General features: G+C 37.6%; 1 protein-coding gene across 1 annotated transcript in view; it reads left to right on the forward strand.

Moving 5' to 3' along the window:
• Positions 1-19: 19 nt before the first annotated feature.
• The window catches only part of hcn4l (hyperpolarization activated cyclic nucleotide-gated potassium channel 4l), a 44,542-nt gene continuing 21,567 nt past the window's right edge, over positions 20-22,994 (forward strand). The window contains exons 1-4 of the mRNA XM_055192412.2: positions 20-1,662; positions 13,941-14,364; positions 18,085-18,246; positions 21,930-22,148. Coding sequence (XP_055048387.2) covers positions 1,001-1,662; positions 13,941-14,364; positions 18,085-18,246; positions 21,930-22,148 — 1,467 coding nt within the window. The 5' untranslated portion in view covers positions 20-1,000. The remainder of the gene's footprint in view (positions 1,663-13,940; positions 14,365-18,084; positions 18,247-21,929; positions 22,149-22,994) is intronic.

Consider the following 22,994-nt stretch of genomic DNA (forward strand, 5'->3'; position numbering starts at 1 on the left):
GAAATGTGTCTATGAAAAATGCCTAAAACTGCATTTGCATGTGTGCCCAGCATGCACGAAGGATAAATATAGACTGGAAATAAATTCCAGATCATTACACTTGAGATTAGTTGTGTATGATACACTTGCATAATGGGAATATTGCTTATGACGCGCCTTTTTATTTAATATCCCCGCTGACACGTCATAAACACGAAAACGAGACCCATGCTAGTACGGTCGTGAGAAAACAACCATCATCCATGTTACAGCTAAACTATTAACCAAATCACCTCGTTGGGAAAACTCCTCCAACTAACCACTTGCATGTAATAATAAATGACACATGTTAAACTGATAAACAATGCTTAGCTGTTAACGGTGAGAAATAGAAACCCTTTCCCACGTCATGACGTAAAATCATGAATGACGCAAAAATGTTACTTTTGCCATTCAGTAAAAAAGGTTACGAGATGCACTGCAAACATCATCAAATCAGTTGCCCGAGCTCGCCAATGTCAAATGTTTTTTTCGCAACAGCCCCTAGCAGTCGGTTTAGGTGTCGCGCGCGTATTTGCTGTCTGCGCTCCTATGGCAACGCAATAGATTATCCATCCCCGTGCACGTTACCACAACTGGACATCTTTTGCACAGTGGATCAATGACGGGAAACGACCGCGTAATCGCGTTTTGAGCTTGGTAACGTGTGTTTGAAGAGGAACTTCGAGAGGACGTTACACTGTTTTGTCATTGAAGCGCACGTCTGATTGTTTCTCATTCAGACACGTCCGCGCGTCTTCCCGCATCCAGTGTGCGCGCTTTGATTCTGCGCTCTCGGCATCGGTGTCTGGTATTACAAGAGCGTACGGATGCAGCGGGATATTGTGCATTCATATTTTTGACGACTATACGCATACCATGCATCCAAAATTAAGTAGCCAAATGTGCGTTTTCCGCATTCGTCTTAGTTCTCGCAAATGCTACGGACTGTGATTTGTAAGGTGGTCGTTTTTAACTCACAATGGATAAGGTGCATTTTTCCATGCGCAAACGGCTCTACAGCTTGCCACATCAGTTTGGGAACAGGGGTGCCGTGACACGAGACGGCGAAGACGGCGACAAGGACACCCGCAGGAAGAGTGTCAAAATGAAGCATCTTCCGTCACCTTCCTCCATAGGGAGCACTAAAGGTGTCGGCGAGGCCAAGAGCGGAGACGCGGAGACCGATGTGGGGAGACCTTTCCGAACCAACGTGAACGGCGACTGCCGGAGGTTTAGGGGCAGTCTGTCATCCATCACCAGCCGGCATGCCCCAGACGCGGATCTGGCGGAGCAAAGGCGCCTCATCACCGAGGGGGATGCCAGCCCTGAGGGTGACAGTCCTTTGGAGCAGCCCGAATCTGAAGAGAGCCAGGGCGCGCAGGGTGGTCGTGGCGAGGGGTCACAACAGGCGTCCTCTGAAGAACAGAGTTTTATAAAGTTGGAGGGTATCGATCAGATCATGCCGGACGATGAGAGGTTATATCCGGCTGGGTTTATGCACAGGCAGTTTGGAGCGATACTTCAACCGGGGGTCAACAAGTTCTCGCTTCGAATGTTCGGGAGCGAAAAGGCTGTGGAGCGCGAACAGGAACGGGTCAAATCCGCAGGCTTTTGGATTATTCATCCGTACAGTGACTTCAGGTAATCCTTCCGTCAATTGTCAGTACTCGTTGCGTATGCCCGTGTTGCTGTATTCCCACATTCTGTCAGCTACCAGCGGTTTGTCTCTTACTAATATTGACTTTGGCCTGACATCAGGCCTCAAGCAAGAAGCTCAAAAAATGATTGAATTTATTTCGTACTCACTTCAATTTAGTTTTAACAAGAGTAAATACATCTCCCTTTCTATTTCTGGTTTGCTTTGCAGTTCCTGCTCGGATCAATAAAAAGTGTCTTTCTGTGTCCTTGAGCTTGTCAAGGAGATTAAAATTAGGCCCTGAAGTCACCTGGTCATATTTACCCCTTGTTTATTTGAATGACATTGATACCATTCAAACTGAACATTCACACAATACAAGGGCAAACAACGTCACCAATACCACCTGTCTCTGACTTACACCTCTTAGGAGTTTTGTGATGGGCTGTGCTTTATCAGCATTAAACTGTCATTATTGCTGTTTTCGTTGAGGTGGTCGCTTAAAACTTTTCCACTACAAAGAGGGTCTTTTTGGAACCATACAGCCTTTTTGCAACCTTTATTTTTAAGAGTGTTGCACAAAAGCACTGTCTCTAATCCCCCATACCCTTAACTGCAAATAAATCACATCATAGATAGATAGATAGATAGATAGATAGATAGATAGATAGATAGAGAGAGAGAGAGAGAGAGAGATAGATCATTTTTATGTTGCATGATGTATCACTACAAAGTCGTTCAAAATAAAGCTTTTGCTCTTTTTGACAGGCTGGGAAATATGGTGATCAAAATGGGTTAACATGACGACAGGCATTATTGGCAGCAAACATCAGAGAGGATTATGACAATACAATTTATTTAATGGAATGGTTAGTTTAGCTCAACTGTCCCAAGTTGGATGGGGCAATGGCGGCGGGCAGGTAGCCGGAATGAACCATGGCCTCTGGCGCAGGGTTATTATAAAGGTTTTTTTTTTTTAAAATATTCGTTTTTATTTTTATTTAGTTTTGTAATGTGTTATTTTATTTCAGTTTAGTTTTAGTTCTTTTTAGTGGTGCATAAATAGTTTTGATTTCGTTTCTATTTCTTTTAAAAAATAATTACTTTTAGTTTTTATTTAGTTTTAGTATAGTTTTAGTATTTAGCATACTATCATGGTTGTGTACATACACCTTGCCAAATCTGAAAATGTTGAAAATTAGAGGAGAATAAGAGGATTTAAAAAAAAGTTTTGTTTATTTAGTCCTATCTATCAAAGGCGGGACAAATATCACACCAGCCAACCCCTTAAATTCTGTTGGGTTATTTATGCTGGGTAAATATAATATACATATATAAATATACATGTCTGGTTGTAAATAATCATATGCTGGAGTTTTGTTAACCCAAACATGAGTTATATGGAGGACCACAAGAGTCATGCAAAATGTAATAATAACTTCAATATTTAACTACCTGGACAAAAAAATAGCAATTCATATATTTCTTTAAAAATTGATTAATTAATCTATAAATAGATTTGCTTTTCGTTTTAGCCTCTCTATTTAGCTTTTCCGTGACTCTTTGGGTCCTCATCCGTGATCTATATATCTGCGCATGACGTACAATCAGAGCCAATCAGCGAGCTTGTTACGTCCACCTGGCCATAGCTAATTTGCATTTCTCATGTGACCATTTACAAGGACCCAAAAGGTGTGTTCGACTTCATGCGGCGCTGCGCAGACCGATCGGCGGCTGACTTGAAGCAGTGCATTCCGGTTAGTAATTTTGTCCAACTTGAGCTGGCGCTGCAGGCACGTGACTGTGCCACATGGTTTTAAAGAACCGCGAGATCGATTCGAGATCAGCCGCCTGAGTTAGCCAGCGCAGTTCGCGAAGAGGAGCTGCACGGGCTGTAATGACGACACAGCTGTTTCACGATTGGTCGGATTCACCACATGACAACCATCACGTGTGTTTCGTGTTTATTTTCACGCCCTCAGTTCCACGAATGCTCACAAATTTGTATTTTTATAACAGTTAAAGCTCTTTTCATGTAGTCGTGATGTTATATTGTGTCATGTTCATCAAAATAAAATGGATAAAAAACGTAGAACCCACTACATTGGTATTTAAATAATGATGCTTATGTAGCCTCTTCAGTCCCACTCATGCTCATACACGAACATTCAAAACAGTTTAATTCACTTTTTATGTTGTTTACATCTTACAAATCATGTTTACTGCGAAAAAGCAAGCAAACGTCACGTGCTCAGCCATGCCTGACGTAAATGCATCAAACTACGGGTACCACAGCGTGTCCGACTTCACGTCTCCGTTTTCAGCTCCTCCACGCCTGCACGCGGCTAATCTCGCCGATCGGTTACATCCAGCCACAGCCGATGTCGAACACACCTAAAGAGTCACCGAAAAGCTAAATAGAGAGGCTAAAATGAAAAGCAAATCGAATAGCGAAAAGAATAAGGAGAACCATCGGGAAATGAAAACAGATATGTTAAAAGGAAATGCCCTTTTAAATGCCTAATTTAAACCTGTATTTGTAGTTCAATTTATAAATCCAGTTATTTATTTATCTTTTTAAATTGCTTTTTGAAATACATTTTGAAATTCCATTATTCAATTAAAAAATTATAAATGCAATTTAAAATGATGAACTTATTGAGTGTTTTATGTTGTTTACTTTGAACTATTTATTAATGGATTAATATTTCATTTTTACATTATTTTATACCTGGTCTGCCACCTATTGGTCACTAAGGGGTTGTGCACACCAAAACTTTTACACGCGGCTGAAAACACCTGGACAACATCGAATGCCAGCTGTTTTTTCAGCCGAGTGCCAGCTTTCTTCAGCTGAGCGCTTTGGTAGCTGTGATACGTCAGCTGTGAGACGGTTGGTTGCTGCGATACTTGTCCCGCCCCTCCTCCATTGTGATTGGACGGCCGCGTGAGAACTGACATTGACGAGCGGAGCTTTTCATCCAAAGTTGAAAATTTTTCAACTCTCGGCGTAAAAGTTTTGTTGTGCACAACCCCTAATGATCCAGTAACATCTGCTGAACATTTGCTTATGATTCGGTAATACGAGTGACTCCGTGTTCAACTTCTGAGCCAATAACATTTAATAAACGAAAACGCAAGTTTTGTTTTCCTAAATTTTAGTTAGTTTTAGTTAGTTTTGCAGGTCCACAATATAGTTATAGTTTAGTTTTAGTTTTTTTAAGAAACCTTCGTTTTTATTTTATTTCAGTTAACGAAAATGTTTTTTCACTAATAGTTTCAGTTTTCATGATAGTTTTCGTTTACGATAATAACCCTGTTCTGGCGAAATGGTTTAAGCTGTGTGCTCCTAATGAACGACTGCCATGTTTTTTTTTCATATTAGTTAAAATTAAAACATTAAGGTCAGGGCTATCATGCTAATAGTGGCAATGCTGGATCAAAATGAACTTAAGGGAATAGTTCACCCAAAAAATACAATTCTGGCATCGCTTCACATCAGTCATTCATTTTATTAGGAGACCCCAAAATGTGATACACTCTTAAAAAAAAATGGTGCTTCACGATCTAATCACGATTCGACTACCTCTAAAAGTGGACGATCTCAAAATGTTTACACCCTGCTTCCGTTCCACGGACAAAAGGAAATAATACAGGTTTGGAAAAACATGACAAAATTTAAATTTTAAGGTGAACTAACTCTTTAACCCTTTCCCAGCCAGCGGCAGCTTTTTTCATGATTTTCACAAAAGTTTAATGCCTTCCAGAAAATGTTCTTCTTTAAATATATAAACAAACATCGAATGAAAGAACAGACCCTCTGCTTTCAAACAAAAAAAATGTTTTATCCTAAACGTTTTATCACCTCTCAAATATGGGTAGGTTTCTTCAAAAACACAAAATTTTGAGCAAAAAGCTGAGATAATTCAATTTTTGCGAAGGACTTTTGATAGACATCAGCAGCAGAGCGATCTTTAACCTTTTAACTGGCGCAGCCCTTTTTGAGTGGGGGGTTGGTGAAAAGGTGATATACACCCTTTAAATTAATATATTTTTTTTTGGTCTAGAAGCCTAATTTTGGTTTTAATTTTGGTAATTTTTGGTTTTAAAGAAGACACTTCAACGTTTTTTAGGGAAGTGTCTGGAGGTGAAAATATTTTTTTTAAAGCAGTTTACATTTATTTGTAATAAATAAAAATGCAATATAGTATAATTTTTAATACATAAAATTGTCAAAAAACTGAGATTTGTGCTAGTTTGCTTTGAGGTTTGCTGCATACTTGTGTCACAAATGAATAAATTACAGTTACTGCATTATTATTACTGCTAAAAGGTTTTGAAATATGAAAATGACATTCTTAGACCTTTCCAACAATATATAGTTTGTCGTGATAGATTAACATTTACATAGAAAATATTGAAATAAACCTAGGTGTCCCGCTCACGGGACAGCGCCAATTAACGGGCTAAAACATACACAGAGTTTTTTCTTCTTCACGTGAGGCACTACTTCCGGGTTGTATAAGTTGCAGATTAATAATAATAATAGCGGAAAGCCGGAAAATCTTGTCATTGGCAGGGAAGCGTTTTCTCTTGGCAGGGAATGGCGGTGAAAGAGTTAAACTCAGAATTCACTATATACAGAACTAGACAAACACTTTATGTACAGACTATCCGAAATGCATCATGTATCGTACACTTCGAGTAATATCTCTGTACGAATTGTATTTCAACGAGGAGCTTTTAGACCTGTTGAGCACCAGACTGCAACAGTGGGGATGTATGAATTAAAGGGATAGTTCACTTTAAAATGAAAATTCTGTCATTTTCTCATTCTCGTGTTGTTTTAAACCTGTATGAATTTCTTTTTTCTGATGAACACAAAAGAAGATATTTTGAGAAATGATGGTAAACACACAGCAGATAGTGACCATTGACTTCCATAGTCGGAATAAAACATATGATGGAATTTAATGTGTAACGTCAACTGTGCTTACCATCATTTATCAAAATATTTTCTTCATTTATCACAATACTTTCAAAATATTTTTTCCTACTATGGAAGTCTATGGTCACTATCTGCTGTGTGTTTACCATCATTTCTTAAAATATCTTCTTTTGTGTTCATCAGAAAAAAGAAGTTCATACAGGTTTAAAACAACATGAGGATGAGTAAATGATGACAGAATTTTCATTTTAAAGTGAAGCACGCGTGTAAAGATTCACCTGTCACAAGTGGTGGCATCCTTTTCCATTAAGTATATTTTAAGGCACCGGACATTTTCACATTCGCCCTTGTGTTTTTCCGTGTGCTCTCTGACCCATCTCCCCTGAACTCCGTGAGGACACGGAAGGGAAATGCGGTGCCGTTCCATTTGCTGATTGCATCACCTGGTTGATGCAGAAAGCGAGTAGAGAGGTGTCAGGATGTAGAGAGAGGCTGGAGGGAAGAGGAGGGGGTTGGGGTGGTGGAGCGGTGTTCAAGGGGTTCTGGAATAAGGGAGCAGAGAGACATGCTTTTTTTAACGTATCACAACAGAGCAGCTCTGTTCTGCCGCGCATTCTAGAAGAAAGGGAAATATAATGGCCGGCTAAACAATACGGCGCATCACATCATTTCTCCATTAGCTTCACTGGAGAATAAAAGCGCTGCTTCCTCAGAGCTAAAATTAAACACTGTCACGCAGATCAGTGGACTTTTCACATTTGAGCCTTTTTTGTAGTCAACTATGGAGTGCACAAAACACATCATTAGTGTGGATATCTAATGACATGCTTAAACAATTGTAGGGTTTTTAACTACAGCCGCAGTTATGTCAGAATGATTTCAATTTTTATATAAAAGGTCATGAAGTAAAAAATGTTTTGCTACAATTTTAATTTTTTTCAATTTTATTGAACAATTATGCCCCAGAATAGTTATTTACAATGAAAGAAATGGGGTGTAAATGTACCAGCCTGATCTTAGAGGAATTCGTGCGTATTTTACCATGGCGGCCGGTGACTTCTTTTTTCGAGGGCGCAACATGCATGTAGCCCGTCATGTGTGTGATTCCTTTTTTCAAAATATGTGTTCTGCGCATCGAGAGATCGTGTGTGCATCACGTGTCTTGTCAAAATGAGTGCCTGCTGCAGATGCATCTAAAGAGTTTATGATAAAAGAGACGCTCGCGTTTGCCAGATACTCGCATAATTTAATGGGTAATTAAGGGAGTGTCTTGCGTGTATTTTGTGAACGCGAGCGTCTCTTTTATCATAAACGACTTTGACACGTGTACGGCAGGCACTTTTTTTGACAAAACACGTGATGCACATGGTTTACATGACGCAACAAACACATATTTTGAAAACACAAGCAACACACATGACACTCCGAACACATATTTTGAATTAGCGCCCCTCGGACGAGCAGTCACAAGCAGCCACTGGTATTTTAAGAGTTGGCTAATTTATATAACTTCGTAAGAATTAATTGTACAAAAATGTACGATTGTTATAAAAAACGAATGAAACCCAACATCACAGAGCCGAAAGCAAAGTGTACGAAAATGTACGATCCTACGAATTAGACATCTCGTAAAATATGTAGAAATTGCCATGAGATTGTTTTAAAATGTACACACATTGTTTGTAGAAACACATGAATTTGTAAGAGTGTGTTTTAAATTAAGTTTATTTAACTAAGTTAGGGAGGAGCATGGTCGTGTAATCCAATCAATCAGCGCAAAGAGGTCTCTATATATGGCCGTCCCTCCCTTTGTCTCATGAGAGTTTTAATTACATGTTAATGTAAACTCGTGAATGGAGTTTTAAAGGTTCGGAGATGCCGGAAAGATAATTACTAGTGTTAGATAAGCGCTTGCTTATATAAGCTTAAGATGATTGACAAATCATTAGGCCCTTTACCAATTTATGTTAAGTACTTCCATTCTTTTTATAAGTGCTTATTATATTCTCCCCTTTGGGTAGTTGAAATTATTAGATTTTCTTGTGTCATGGTTGTATGACAAAACCACTCTTCTGAAACATAAAGTTATTATTATGCACCTTATGCATTGGGTTTTTGCATGAACATCCAATAGGCAGTACAGTAGTAGTCTAGCGTCTGGCTGACAGAGATGATGGGTAGATCCGGTCAGCAGAGGTGACATAGATTCCATAGAGAGGTCATTACAATTGGTGAGATGGGAATTGGAAAAGACAATTAGGACTCATGCTAAGCAGCAGCAGATAGAGAATAAAGAGTGTATTTTTGGCAAATTGTAACAGAAAGCTGATTATTGCAAAGGTTTTTGTTTTGTATGAGACGTGTTCCTGTTTTAGTTATTTAACAGTGGGTTGTGTTTGTCAGCTGATTTTTGTTTTTTGCCATAAAAGCTTGCATGCACTTTAGAGGGTTTTGCAGCGAAAGACACTTTTGTCAAATTTGTTAAATACCTATGAAATGACTAAAGTGACAATTTGTGAAAATAAGGCATTTCAAACATAAAAGCATGATAAAAATGCTCATTACCAAAAAAACATGTCAGAGGCACTTAGCGGGTTTTGCATTTAAACTTCTCATTTATTATTTTTTTAATAGAGCAGCATAAACATCTTGCTAACATCTCTCTTTGTGTTTGATCAAATAAATTTTACCTTTAAAGGTGCAGTGTGTAAATTTTAGCAGCATAGGGGTGAGGTTGCAAATTGCAACCAACGGCTAAGTCCACTGCTCACCCCTCTCTTTTGAAACACATAGAGAGGCTACGGTGGTCGCCACTGGACAAACATGTCATCGTTGGAGATTTTCCATTTTCCAAAAAATTTTCCATTAAGGGCTTCTTAGTAAAAAAAATTTTCCATTAAGGGCTTCTGTAGAAAAATGGCAGAACAAAATGGCAACTTCCATGTAAGGGGACCCTCGGTGTATGTAGATAAAAAGGTCTCGTTCTAAGGTAATAAACACATAACGGTTCATTATGACAGGTCTTTATACACCCCTGATAATATAGTTTTGTATATTATTTTGCATTTTTGTCAAGAGATCCTTCTAAAAATTACACACTGCACCTTTAAATAAAAATTATTGAACATTTGGCAGCATGTTTTTTTTAGGTTTGATTTACATTAAATTATTGATACAATTGCCATATACACTGAAGCTGCATTTGAAATGCCTGCATGTCATTGTGTCAAATTAAATTAACAAAATATGCCATCTCGCAACTAACCAAACTTTTGGGAGGCTTTTTTTGCACTTTTAGCCACCTGGTGTCAAGGTCATTTTTATTGGATTAGATCCCCTCAACTTCACATACAGTAGATGTCATATAGAAGAGTAAACACAGATTGAATTGACATTTTTAGTGTGTTCAAATACTCTTTTAGTGCTACTGTATAATGTGACAATATCACATTGCTTACACTTGACATGTGGCTCTTGGGGTTTGTGGTTGTAGATATAGTGTATTGATTTATGATGTGTTTACACATGGTTATATGAGTGACTACATTAACACAGTGTTTGAACACCATTTACTGTTTGATTATTAACAGGTGTGACTATGCAACATATAAAGTTAAAGAAGTTATCAATTTATATCAATAAATGTTAACAGTAGCATTCTGAATACTGTAAACGAACAAATAACGGTCAAATGAAGCCTCTTAACCTACTGACAGTGATGAAAGGAAAATCAAAGATGGCAACGCCCATTACATCAGAAAGATTTAACAGGGTTGACGTGAAGTTAACAAGTCCAATAGAGGCGTGATTTTAACTGTCAAATCATAACCCACAGCGAATTGTTTTTTTACATTTTTATTTTATCTGGAGGAGCACAGAATCTTAAACCGACTTAAATGGGACATTTCACAAGACTTTTTAAAGATGTAAAATAAATCTTTGGTGTCCCCAGAGTACATATGTGAAGTTTTAGCTCTAAATACCATATAGATAATTTATTATAGCATGTTAAAATTGCCACTTTGAGCAAAAATGTGCCATTTTGGGTGTGTGCTTTTATATGCAAATGAGCTTATTTCTGCACTAAATGGCAGTGCCTTGTTTGGATTGTGCAGATTAAGGGGCGGTATTTTCCCCTTCTGACATCACAGGGGAGCCAAATTTCAATAAGCTATTTTTTCACATGCTTGCAGAGAATGGTTTACCAAAACTAAGTTACTGGGTTGATCTTTTCACATTTTCTAGGTCGATAGAAGCACTGGGGACACAATTATAGCACTAAAACATGGAAAAAGTCTGATTTTCCCCTTTTAATAAGTCTGGTGGGTCCTTTGCACGTCTCTAATCTCCTTTTCTTTGAGTGATTATATACATCTATATGATTACATACGACTATAATACTATACAAGTCTTATTTTGTTTCAAATAGTATGTGAAGAAGATAACATTTCGTTCTCCCCAGAAAGGTGCAGCACTTTCCTCTGTTACTTTTCTTTTGCCTACTGACTGCTTTGTCCACTAGAGCATCTGTCCGAGGTCAAATGTCAATGGCAAATCCTTTATAATCTGAAAACTGTCTGGGAATAATCTGGCAGATTTAGTGACACTTCATATAGATGGTTTGTTCTTGTTTAATCTCTCCCCTAAAGCTCATTTCAAGCAATGTTAAAGAGAACACTGCAATGCGGAAGTATTTTTCCATTTGACTAAAACCCAGTTATAGTTATACCCAAGTAATACTATGGTATATAACTAGGCAATTTAGTTTATATTGTGCATGTTATAGAATCATCTTGCTAGTATTGTTTTTAATGCCCAAGACAGTTATATTTTGTTTTGCAATACTGCATTGATTTACTTAAAGGGGACATTTAATTTCAATGAGCTATTTTTTCACATCCTTGCAGAATGGTTTACCAAAACTAAGTTACTGGGTTGATCTTTTTCACATTTTCTAGCTTTATAGAAGCACTTGGGACCCAATTATAGCACTTAAACATGGAAAAAGTCAGATTTTCATGATATGTCCCCTTTAAATGCAATATCATAATATATGTATATATATTTTTATACAAGATTCATGGCAGTTGTTACATTTGGAGTTTACATCTCAACCACTAGAAAGAATTCTTCTTATCTCTGAACTTAGACATAAAGTACTCACATAGGCACGCACCACAAATTGTTTTTGCCATGGTGAACTGTGGTGTGTTCTCAATGACAGCTTTCCTAAAATTTTATCCTATTATATTCCTAAAAGAGGAAATATCCAAATACATCACCTCGCTTTATAGTACCGTAATCTATCGCAACACATTGTATCACATGTTTGCAATGGAAAGTAGCTAAAGCATGCTTGGAAATCGCTTAAATGTCGCTAGATTATGTTGTTACGTAATTAGCATATCAGTGACATCATTCAATCGTATTTGCATTATGATTACATTGGCACTTAAAATCTGTTTCCCTTACCCTACAGTCACATTAGTTACAAAAGTGAGTGACACCAAGCGACACGCACTCGCTTGATGGGCGTTCCTTGGTAGTATCTAAAAGCGGTATCAAAAGTCACTTCAGAGGTGTTGTTAAGTTACAAGAACGATGTTTTTGGATTTAAAAGTATTTATTTCTTGATAAAAGTAACAAAATATATGAGATAAAATGCTAAACTTATCAGATACAGAAATACGCATTTTCCGCCTTCTTGAATTTTTTCTTCGACTCGAGCCACAGACTTACGTCACGCTGCCCCTACACTCCGATTGGCAGTCGCTTTGTTGCATCACTCAGCATTTGCCTTCTTGCCTATTTTGGCCCCACCTTGCTCGCGCAGCAGCGAGCTTGTCGTTGGCAAATGGCCACTCCCATTAAAAATTTCTCTTGTAGCTAATGTGACTGGGGGGTTAGGATGCGTACACACCAAATGCAAAGCATCAAGTTCTTCGTTCTAGATTACTCGGAGGATTTAACTTCGTGTTATATGAAAATGTTTCACTTGAGTTGAATATTTGATGCGTTTGAGGCGAATAGCGCATATTTTCGCGGCAATCGCACAACCCAATTCGCGTCATTCGCAATGCCCTGTGCAAGTTCGCATTTATTCCTGTCTTTGCATTGATTATGTAATCTACTTGCGCAAATCGTTGTATTTGCATTTGGTGTGTAGGCCCCATATACTCTATAACCAAACAGATTACGGCTCATCCAAAATCGCTAGATTTGTCGCCAGGCACTTTTTGTAAAAAAGCCACTAAAGGGGTCTGAAAAGTTACGAAATCTAGCGACAAAGTAGCCAAGTTGGCAAAACTGGTGAACAAACACTATCAAACTAAATTTTATGGTCCTTCTACAGACACTATACATTTAGATTACTTAACATAGTGATTGCTATCAGTATATGAAGTAACTTTCAACCAGCATAACACATTTTTTTTTTGTAGAGAATCACCTATTACACTTTGAAGGCTCAAACTGAATCTATTTTTTTGTTGGTGAAACAACACGTAATCCCACGGGAAAGCTGACTGTCACATTCTCTGCAATCCATATCGGGCTAGACAGTACATCAACCCTCTGCGTGATCGATTTCTGCTTAACCGCACACTACAATGCTTGAAATGTATTAACCAAAATCCCTAACAAAACCAGCAGGAAATAATAAGGAAACAACAAAAAAGTGGTGTGAAATATGAGAAGCATAATTGAGTGTTTGATGGCAACAGTAAAGGCCGCTCTGTACCATCTTATTTTGGCTTGTTAGGGCCAATGGGGTAATTAATGCTGCATTCAGCAATTATAGTGGCTTGTTTTCGTGTAAACGTTTCACCCAGCAGATCTCTTACTGATGAAATGGCGGTCTTGCCAGAGGTCTCCTGGATGTCGTCCAGCCCCTTTCATTTACATACATACGACACATCCAATTACCAAACAGGGAACTCATCCATAGAAATAAAAGCCAAACCAGTTCGCTGTATCCAGCATCCCCTCAGGGAGTGAAATTTCAGAGGACTGCTTTTGAATACTGTAACACTTTCTGAAATGTATGGCATTTATGCTTTCGGCAAACAGTTTTATCTGAATAATGTGTTACATGGGAATTGAAAATGTGACCTCCAGTCATGCTTTACCAGAAAGGGTTACACCTTCCATCATATTTGTTAACTTTCTGTATTTTTGATACAAGCAGGAAATAAAGGTTTGTAGACGCTATTGTAAGACAATCGCTTATAATTATGCCTCAAAGACCCATTTTGAACTAAATGGCTTTTCCAAAACCATTATAGACTCAAATAAAAAGTGTCCACCTAACACTTAATTTCATTTTATGACCTTCAGGTTCTACTGGGACCTGATCATGCTCCTCCTGATGGTCGGTAACTTGATCATCATCCCTGTAGGCATCACTTTCTTTAAAGACGAGCACACCCCCGCCTGGATAGTCTTTAACGTGGTCTCGGACACATTTTTCCTGGTGGACCTGGTATTGAACTTCCGCACCGGGATCGTTAAGGAAGACAGCACGGAAATCATCCTGGACCCTCAGCAGATCAAGGTGAAGTACTTGCGTAGCTGGTTTGCCGTGGATTTCATCTCTTCCATCCCTGTGGATTACATCTTCCTTATTGTGGAGACCCGCATCGACTCGGACTTCTACAAGACGGCGCGAGCGCTGAGGATTGTGCGTTTTACTAAAATACTCAGTTTGCTGAGGCTGCTAAGATTGTCCAGACTGATTCGATATATCCACCAATGGGAGGAGGTGAGCTGCACCTTTGCAAGTTTTTGATTGGAACATGTGTCATAGATCGTCAAAGTTTGATTTTAGTCATTATTATCACAGTGATTTCAATCTTTGACATGACCTCAGTCGATATTAAAGATATCAATGTTAGATTTTCACAGAATGTCTTTTATATTGTGTATGATTCATTGGCGGCCGGTGACTTCTTTCTTCAAGGGCGCTTGATGCAAAGTTCGTCACAACATGTATTTAGCCCATCATGTGTGTGGTTCGTAATCTCAAAATATGTGTTCTGCGCATCAAGTGATCCTATGTGCATCACGTGTCTTGTCAAAATAAGTGCCTGCTGCAGACGCGTCCAAAGGGTTTATGATAAAAGAGACGCTCGTGTTTGCCAGATACTCGCATAATCTCATGCGTAATCAGAGAACAAATATTTTGAATTAGCGCCCCTCGGATAAGCAGTCATGAGCCGCCACTGGTAGGATTATTTAATGTAGAAGGCATGTAGAAAATCACAAAAAATGACTTTTGCTGGGTTTTCACAGACAACATATTTAAATGAATCTCTTGTTTCTTGTACACTGAAAAAAATTATTCATTCAATTTACTAAATTTTTTTAAGGTAAGTTGTTGCAATCAATTTATTTAAGCTACATTTAAACAAAAGTTTTTTTATTCAATTTTTTTTAAATGTAGCTAAAATAAATTGATTGCATCCACTTACCTTAAAAAATTAGTAAATTGAATGAATCCTTTTTTTAGTGTATATTTTAAAATGTATATATATTTGTGACATGAGGGTCATTTTTGTGATTTCTCCAAATAGGACGTAATATATTATATAGATTAAAACGGTGATAAAATGGGATTGGCTAATAGAAATATTATGCACTATTAAAGTAAAAAGTTGGATCAACTTAAAAATTACTTCAATTGGTAACATCTAAAAAAAAAAAACTTTTTTACTTAATTTTTTTACTTAAAGTATTTTTCACTTAAACATATACATACGTAAGTTGAATAAACCTTTTCTCTTTTTAGGTGTTACCAATTGAAGTAATTTTTTAAGTTGATCCAACTTTTCACCTTTTACAGTGTGGCAGGGTCAAAAAGGGTGGTACTTAATCCCGGGTCACAAAAAATGCGTTGAAACAGTCATATACGCTGTAAAAAAAATCATATCAACATAAATTTTTGTTTTGCTTTAACTTTAAATAATTTCAACTTGATTTTAAATTATGTCAACAACATTTTAGTCAAAATTTTTAAGTAGTAGGTTCAATTGACTTGCATTGCCAATTTGATTAAACTTGCACGCAGCTTATTTTTACTATATGTACACATATGTGCACGATATTGAAGTAAATTTGATGATTTGCTTAACATTGCGATGTTCATTGTTATACAGTAATGCTTTAAGATTGTAAAGTCAATTTAATGATAAAATATATTTTAAAACAGAAAACTGTATAACTAACATATGCTTCGCATTCTTTCTGGAAAAGGACAACATCACACTTTTTATCTTGCCAGTCCCTCTGCGTTCACATAAAACGTTTTGAGGTATTATAAACATTCAATTTTTGCAAACTATTGCTATTTGCATTATGTGATATGCACATTTGCTAAATTTTCGGTATGTCTTGTGATCCTGCTACTACATATTTATATTTATTATATACTACATAGAATAATTAACTCCAGTTTTTTCTCACTCTATTTTACTATACCCAATTCACAATTTCAGTCTATTCAGGGAGTGCTTACTTTTATGGCAGTTCAATTTTGTCTATATTTAAAGGTCCAATGTGTACACTGTAAAAAGTAAAAGTTGGTTCAATTTAAAAAATTACTTCAATTGGTAACGCCTAAAAAAACTTTAAGTGAAAAATTTTTAAATATTTTAGGTTTTACCAATTGAAGTAATTTTTAAGTTGATCCAACTTTTACTTTTTACAGTGTAGGTTTTTAGCAGCATCTAGTGGTGAGAATGGGAATTGCTACCAACGGCTCAGTCCACACCTCACCCCTCCCTTTCTAAACGCAAAGAGAAGCTACGGTAGCCGCCACAGGACAAACATGTCATCCTCTGAGACAACGTAGTGACAAAACTCACTCTATAGAGCAGGTTGTCAATTTAGAAACATGGGGGGTATGAAGTGGTGACTTCGATATAAGTGTATGTAGACAAAACCGGTTTATTCTAAGGTAATAAAACAATGGATTTAATTCATTAAGCATGCATACGCACAAATTTGTGCGTGAGATGTGCGTACGGATGTTTTCACGAACAAATCTTGATTCCACGAAAACTTCTTCTAAATGTACACAAAAATCGTGTAAAAATCGTACACTATAATCAAATACTAGGCTATAATTATAATGTTTAAAATAATGTTGATATATAAAATGTACATGATTATATTTAATATTATAATATTTTCTGTATTATATATTATTATACATGATCTATATTATTATCATACACATTATACTATACATTATTATAGCCTACTTATTTTTTCTACACATATAAAGAAGATGCACGTAATGACAAATCTTCACGCTTTCCTTCCTCACGCCTAATGTAAACGTCATGTAAATGTAATAAGAAGTCCAAACGTCAATTACTTGATCTCCTGTCTGTTTTATTTTAGATACACATGCGCGCCTGTGTCATATTAATTAAATGGCATATTTGTTAACGCATCCAATACATATTTAATGTTACTTCGGTCGATGGACAGCACTGGCTTCCTCCAGCGACAGCAAAACCTCCCAAATAAAAAATGCAAAGCAAAACAGAACTTAATCGATAATAAATATGATCATGGATTTCTTTTCGAGCTCTTTTACTTAAAATTTACTTAAAAAATTTTGTGGACCAGCGCTGGGTTGCGGAAGCCCTTATATGCAGCTGGTTTGGGCGTGTTTTATGGGTGCATGCGGCCGCTCATGTATAACACTCCAAATTCACCAACGTAAGAACAAGTATAAGAACAAACTCATGTGCGCACGCACGTGTTGTGAATTAGGCAGAACGTTTTCATGAGAGTTTCAAGTGTGCGTACGAAAAACGTACACAATTATTAGTGAATGAGACCCATTAGGCCTACAATTCATTTTGTAAGGTCTTTATACACCACTGATAATATTGTTAAAAAAAAAGTTATTCACATTTATTTCCTCTATTTAAATAATGTGATGAGTACTCCATTCCAAACTATATTATGAACATAGTCATCAAATTATAACTGTGCAAATAGCTGTTAGGAGTGATTAGACACAATTGAAGGCATCTGTGTGTTATCCAACCTGAGCATTGTTTGTTCATGGAAAGTTAAAAGCGTGCACCACGACCCTTTAATTGCTTCGATCGGTCGACCCGATCAGCCCACAACCTTGTGAATTAAAGATAATCTATTGGAATCCTTACTTTAATTACTGCTCTTCGGAAACACCACCTTTTTGTCCATTGGGGGGAAGGGGGCTGCATCGTTGCCCTTATGGATTGTGGGTAACAGTGCGTGTCACTGATCTCCTAGGCACTATTAGTGACATTAGCAGAAAGATACAGGACTTTATGTAATACCCCGCAAACCAAGCGTTTCGCTACTATACACCAGCTTAGGAACAATGTGGCCTAGAACTCAGCGAGGATTAAATCTTAATTGTGACCCACGCAGGATATTTTAGCCTGGTGATCATCTCTGCTCTCTCTTCCTTCTGTTTTAGATATTTCACATGACCTATGATCTTGCCAGTGCCATGGTGCGCATTGTGAATCTGATTGGAATGATGCTGCTGTTGTGCCATTGGGACGGGTGCTTACAGTTCCTCGTGCCCATGCTGCAGGACTTTCCAACGGACTGCTGGGTGTCCAAAAACAAAATGGTGGTAAGTGTGAAGGACAGATGGATGTCTGTTTTGCCTTTGGTTTCCTCTGACAGAGCTCGCTATGGTTTATTTAGTCTCAGCCTCAGATGGCCCACAGTCTGTTTACAGACCAGTTGATGCATATTGCAAACAAAACAGGAAAAGCGTTTTCAGATATGGCAAGCTCTAATCTAATTGGCTGATTTTACGCCAATAAGAGTCAAAGCTCAGTTTGTTATCAGTCTGTCGGGAGACTAATTCTTGCTTTTAAGGTAGCAAGATACAATGAGTGCTTTTGAAGATGTAAACTTTAGCAAATTGAATGATAATTTATATAAGGTTATACTCGAACCCAGCCGTTAGATTAAATTAACACATAAGTGCTGGTTACCCAGACAGGGCTTAGATTAATCCAGGACTAGGCCTTAATTAGGATATTTAACACTTTCGTCGCCATTGACGAGATATCTTGTCATTTTAGAGAAAACATTTGCATAAAAAAAACATGTTACTGATGAGGTTTTATGTTGCATTCACACCAGCCGCAGTAGAGGATGCAAAAACGCGATATTCACGCTAGTTGGATGCTTGAAAATTACTCGCTTCATTCGCGTGTGAAAGCCGCGTGTGAAATTCTAGTCATTCGAGACATTCACGTGGAAATTGGCATCATGGAATGGGCTTCCTGACTCCGCTCGCTTCCTGTAATCACGTCACTACTACAAGCAAGGTAGAAAAAAAAAAATCCGCCGAAGTTCAGATTTTTCAACTCGCACGTTTCCTGCGGCAACGCTCAATTCACGTGAACGCACCATTTTTTTAAATTTGAACTGATAATGTTAATCGGTCATAAATTCTTACCTTCGGTTAACGGTTAAACGGTCAATGTGAGCATCCCTAGTCTTCACATTGACTTAACATGTAAATCACTCACGCTTGCCGCCTCTACTGCGTCTGGTGTGAACCCTATATTAGGGTTATCTGTAACATGATTATCGACTAGATGGCGCACTTCCTTTTCAGCTATTTTCAGCTGTTTTCTAGTTTTTCCCAGAAACTGCTGGGCCATTAAAGGGGCCATGGCACAAGACTTTTTTAAGATGTCAAATAAATCTTTGGTGTCCCCAGAGCACATATGAGAAGTTTTAGCTCAAAATACGATATAAAAAATTTATTATAGCGTGTTAAAATTGCCACTTTGTAGGTGTGTGCAAAAATGTACCGTTTTGGGTGTGTCCTTTAAAATGCAAATGAGCTGATGAAATTCAAACACTGATCACAATGATGGTGGTTTGTTGCAATTAATACTCAATTGTGCTTTTCTCTGCACTAAATGTCAGTGCTGTGGTTGGATAGTGCAGATTAAGGGGTGGTATTATTATAATAAGAGCTCCTTATGACATCATAAGGAGAGCCAAATTTCAACGACCTTTTTTTCATGTGCTTGTAGAGAATGGTTTACCAAAACTAAAGCCTTTTTCACACAGAAATTCCGTAAAATACACGTAAAATGCATCCTGGATTTTTCCGGAATAGTTAGAGTTTTTGTTCGTTCACACTGCCAAGATTACACGGAATCTGATGGTCCCGGAAAGACACGTGACATGTTGAAAGTCCCGCCCTCTCTTCCACGTAGCGTCTGAAGTTTGCATATTATATATTATTTCTCTCTCCAGAAACAACTCGCGTGCATTTTTGTTTATGATAAGACTACAAAGGAGCGTGTGAACGCACAGTTCTATGCTGGTGAATGATCTCAGCTTCAGAGTGGATATTTGACAAGCTCCCTAATTTCTGCTATGATACAGTTTTCAGACATTTCTCATCGTGATTGTTTATATGCATTTAAAACCCGCATTTTGAGGAGCTGAACAATATATCTCGTTGGGATGACATGCGGGGATTTTCGTTTATTATAGCTCAAATGAGCACGTGACGCGATATTCTTTTATGCTACTGAATGATCTCCGTTTCAACGCAGTAAGTAACGAGCTAACTTACCTGATATCTGCTTCAGTACAGTTTGCTGACATTTCTCGTAGTGAATGTTGTAAATCCCTCATTTTAAAGAGTTGAACCAACTTCATGTTGCCATGACACGCGCGTCCTTATTACGCATTATAGCACGTGCGTCATTGTTTATGCGTCTCATTTATCATTTCCTGATAAATGCTTCAATCTAGTTTGCAACATTTCTCGTGGTGAATTTTTATATGCATGTTATCTCTCGTTGTAAGGAGCTGAACCATAACTTGTGTTGTGATGATGACGCGCGCGTCCTCACTTCGACACGCCCTTTACGGCATTCTTGTTCACACAGAGGGTTACCCGCGTATCTTACTAGGTCCTCTTTCCGGCAACGATCCCAGATGATTAACGGAACGAGTTTTTGTTCACACAGACGCTTGTCTGGCAATTTTACGGGTATTTTCTGGGACCAGAGGTCTGTGTGAATGGGGTTTAAGTTACTGGGTTGATCTTTTTCACATTTTCGAGGTTGATAGAAGCACTGGGGACCCAATCATAGCACTTAAACATGAAGAAAATCAGATTTCATGCCATGGCCCCTTTAATATTTTCACACACTCTGGTACTGTGTTAAGCCTATAATCTATTTCAAATATTCAAGACTTATCAATCCTAACATTCGTAGTTTTGTGCTTTTCTGGAATAAAAATGGAAATATAATACAGAATAAATTTACTTTCCACTAAAAACTGAATTTTAATAATCCTGAATGGAATATTTTAAGTGAATGGTTCATAAATATAACATTTTTACTGAAATAAGGACACCTGCATGATATTCTGGACCAGCAAGATAAGCATTTGGCCCAAAAGTGTCAGTCTTGAGTAACTCGCCTTACTAAAAGATGAATACTGTCCATTATCATGCTTCATTTGCATGTATTAAATATTACCTTCTGCTTTTCTCCATATTCTGATATCAAGAAAGCGCATATGGTGCATGTAATGACCCCTACGCTAAAGGACTTGATAGTTTCTCTGTCTCACAAGTCTTTAGTCAAATTCTTTCTGAGTCCTGTCAGAAATATATAGAAACGCTGTCAGTTTTTCCTGTCTACTTTCTCTCTCTCTTTATCTCTATCACATTCTGCTATTCTCGACTCTTCTTGTTCTGTCTCGTTGGCTTAAAGGTCAATGTCAAACAAGGATGCTTGACATGATCAAAGAGTAATCTTTAAAAATCTTCTATATTCATGTTTGGTTGGATTACATTGAAATACATCACGGTTTGGTTACAATAATATTTGCAAAAAAATTTTAAACAAAAAAATCTAAAAATGTTTGTACACAACCTAAACATTATTTTTCAAAAAATTAAATATTTCATAAATGTTAGCTGGCCTATTTAATGCCATTTTTACAGTCTCTGTACAGTTAGAAGAACATTAAGATATTTCTGACTTTGACCAAAAAAAATTTTAATTTCAGAAATTGAAAATATTGCCACCCAAGATGGGGTGCATTCAAGTAATTTTTTATTTAAAATCCAATTTTAATAAATTTTTAAATAAAGTAATAAGCAAAAACGTGCTTCGAATCTTTGCCCCTTAAATCTTTGTGCTCTCACTGTCCCACTTTCACCCTCTTTCTCATTTCTTTCACTGTCTATCACAATGGCTTTCATACTTATATTACATTCACACTTTAATTCAGGTTCATTTATCTCTCTCTCATCAGAATGACACGTGGGGTCAGCAGTACTCTTACGCCCTCTTTAAGGCCATGAGCCACATGCTGTGCATCGGCTATGGCATGTACCCTCCTGTGGGCATGACGGATGTTTGGCTGACCATCCTCAGCATGATTGTGGGCGCAACCTGTTATGCCATGTTTGTGGGCCACGCCACTGCCCTCATTCAATCATTGGACTCCTCCAGACGGCAGTACCAGGAGAAGGTGAGTAAAAACAGAGAAAATGAGATGACCATAAGAGTCTAAAGTACAGGAAGTGAGAGTGTGAAGATTTAGATGCATTGCAATGAAAGGGTTAAAGCAGTGCTTCTCAATTATTTTCTGTCACACCCCCCCTAGGAAGAAGTAAACATTTCGCGCCCCCCAACTCTCCGCCGCGACTGTAAATAGTATAATTTGTCTATAAAATGACACATCTGCAAAACATTGTATCCTTATTAACATTAAAGAAAACATAAAAATAGAAATATCGATCAACTTACAACAAAGAATAACTTTATTAACATTGTTTTTAGTCTGTAACAAAAAAGACTTAAAATGCATCAATTTGCCTGAAAAAAAACAATCCTTATTTAAAGTATACTATTTTTTGACCATTTGATACTGAAAAATTTAATTAAATATAATCAATAAATAATAATAAAAACTCAAGCGGCTTATCAGCTTGATTGGGGTGTAATGTCTTTAAGTGACGGTGCAAAAAAAATCACTTCCTGAAAAAGTATTTTCCCTGGGGTCTCGCGCGCCCCCCCTGGTGTCGCTTCGAGCCCCCCCTGGGGGTCCCGCCCCACTATTTGAGAAGCACTGGGTTAAAGGAACACGCCAACTTTTGGGGATTTTAGCTTATCCCTCAGAGTTAGATAAGTCCATACATATCTTTTTCATCTCCGTGCGTGCCGTAACTCTGTCTGACGCACCCATCGCTAGCCTAGCTTAGCACAAAGACTGGAAGTAAATGGCTCCAGCTAGCATACTGCTCCCAATAAGTGACAAAATAATGTCAAGATTTTCCTATTTATATGTTGTAATTTGTATAGTCACATTGTGTAC

Source organism: Misgurnus anguillicaudatus, chromosome 6 (assembly GCF_027580225.2).
Source record: "Misgurnus anguillicaudatus chromosome 6, ASM2758022v2, whole genome shotgun sequence".
In the NCBI taxonomy this organism is placed as follows: Eukaryota; Metazoa; Chordata; class Actinopteri; order Cypriniformes; family Cobitidae; genus Misgurnus; species Misgurnus anguillicaudatus.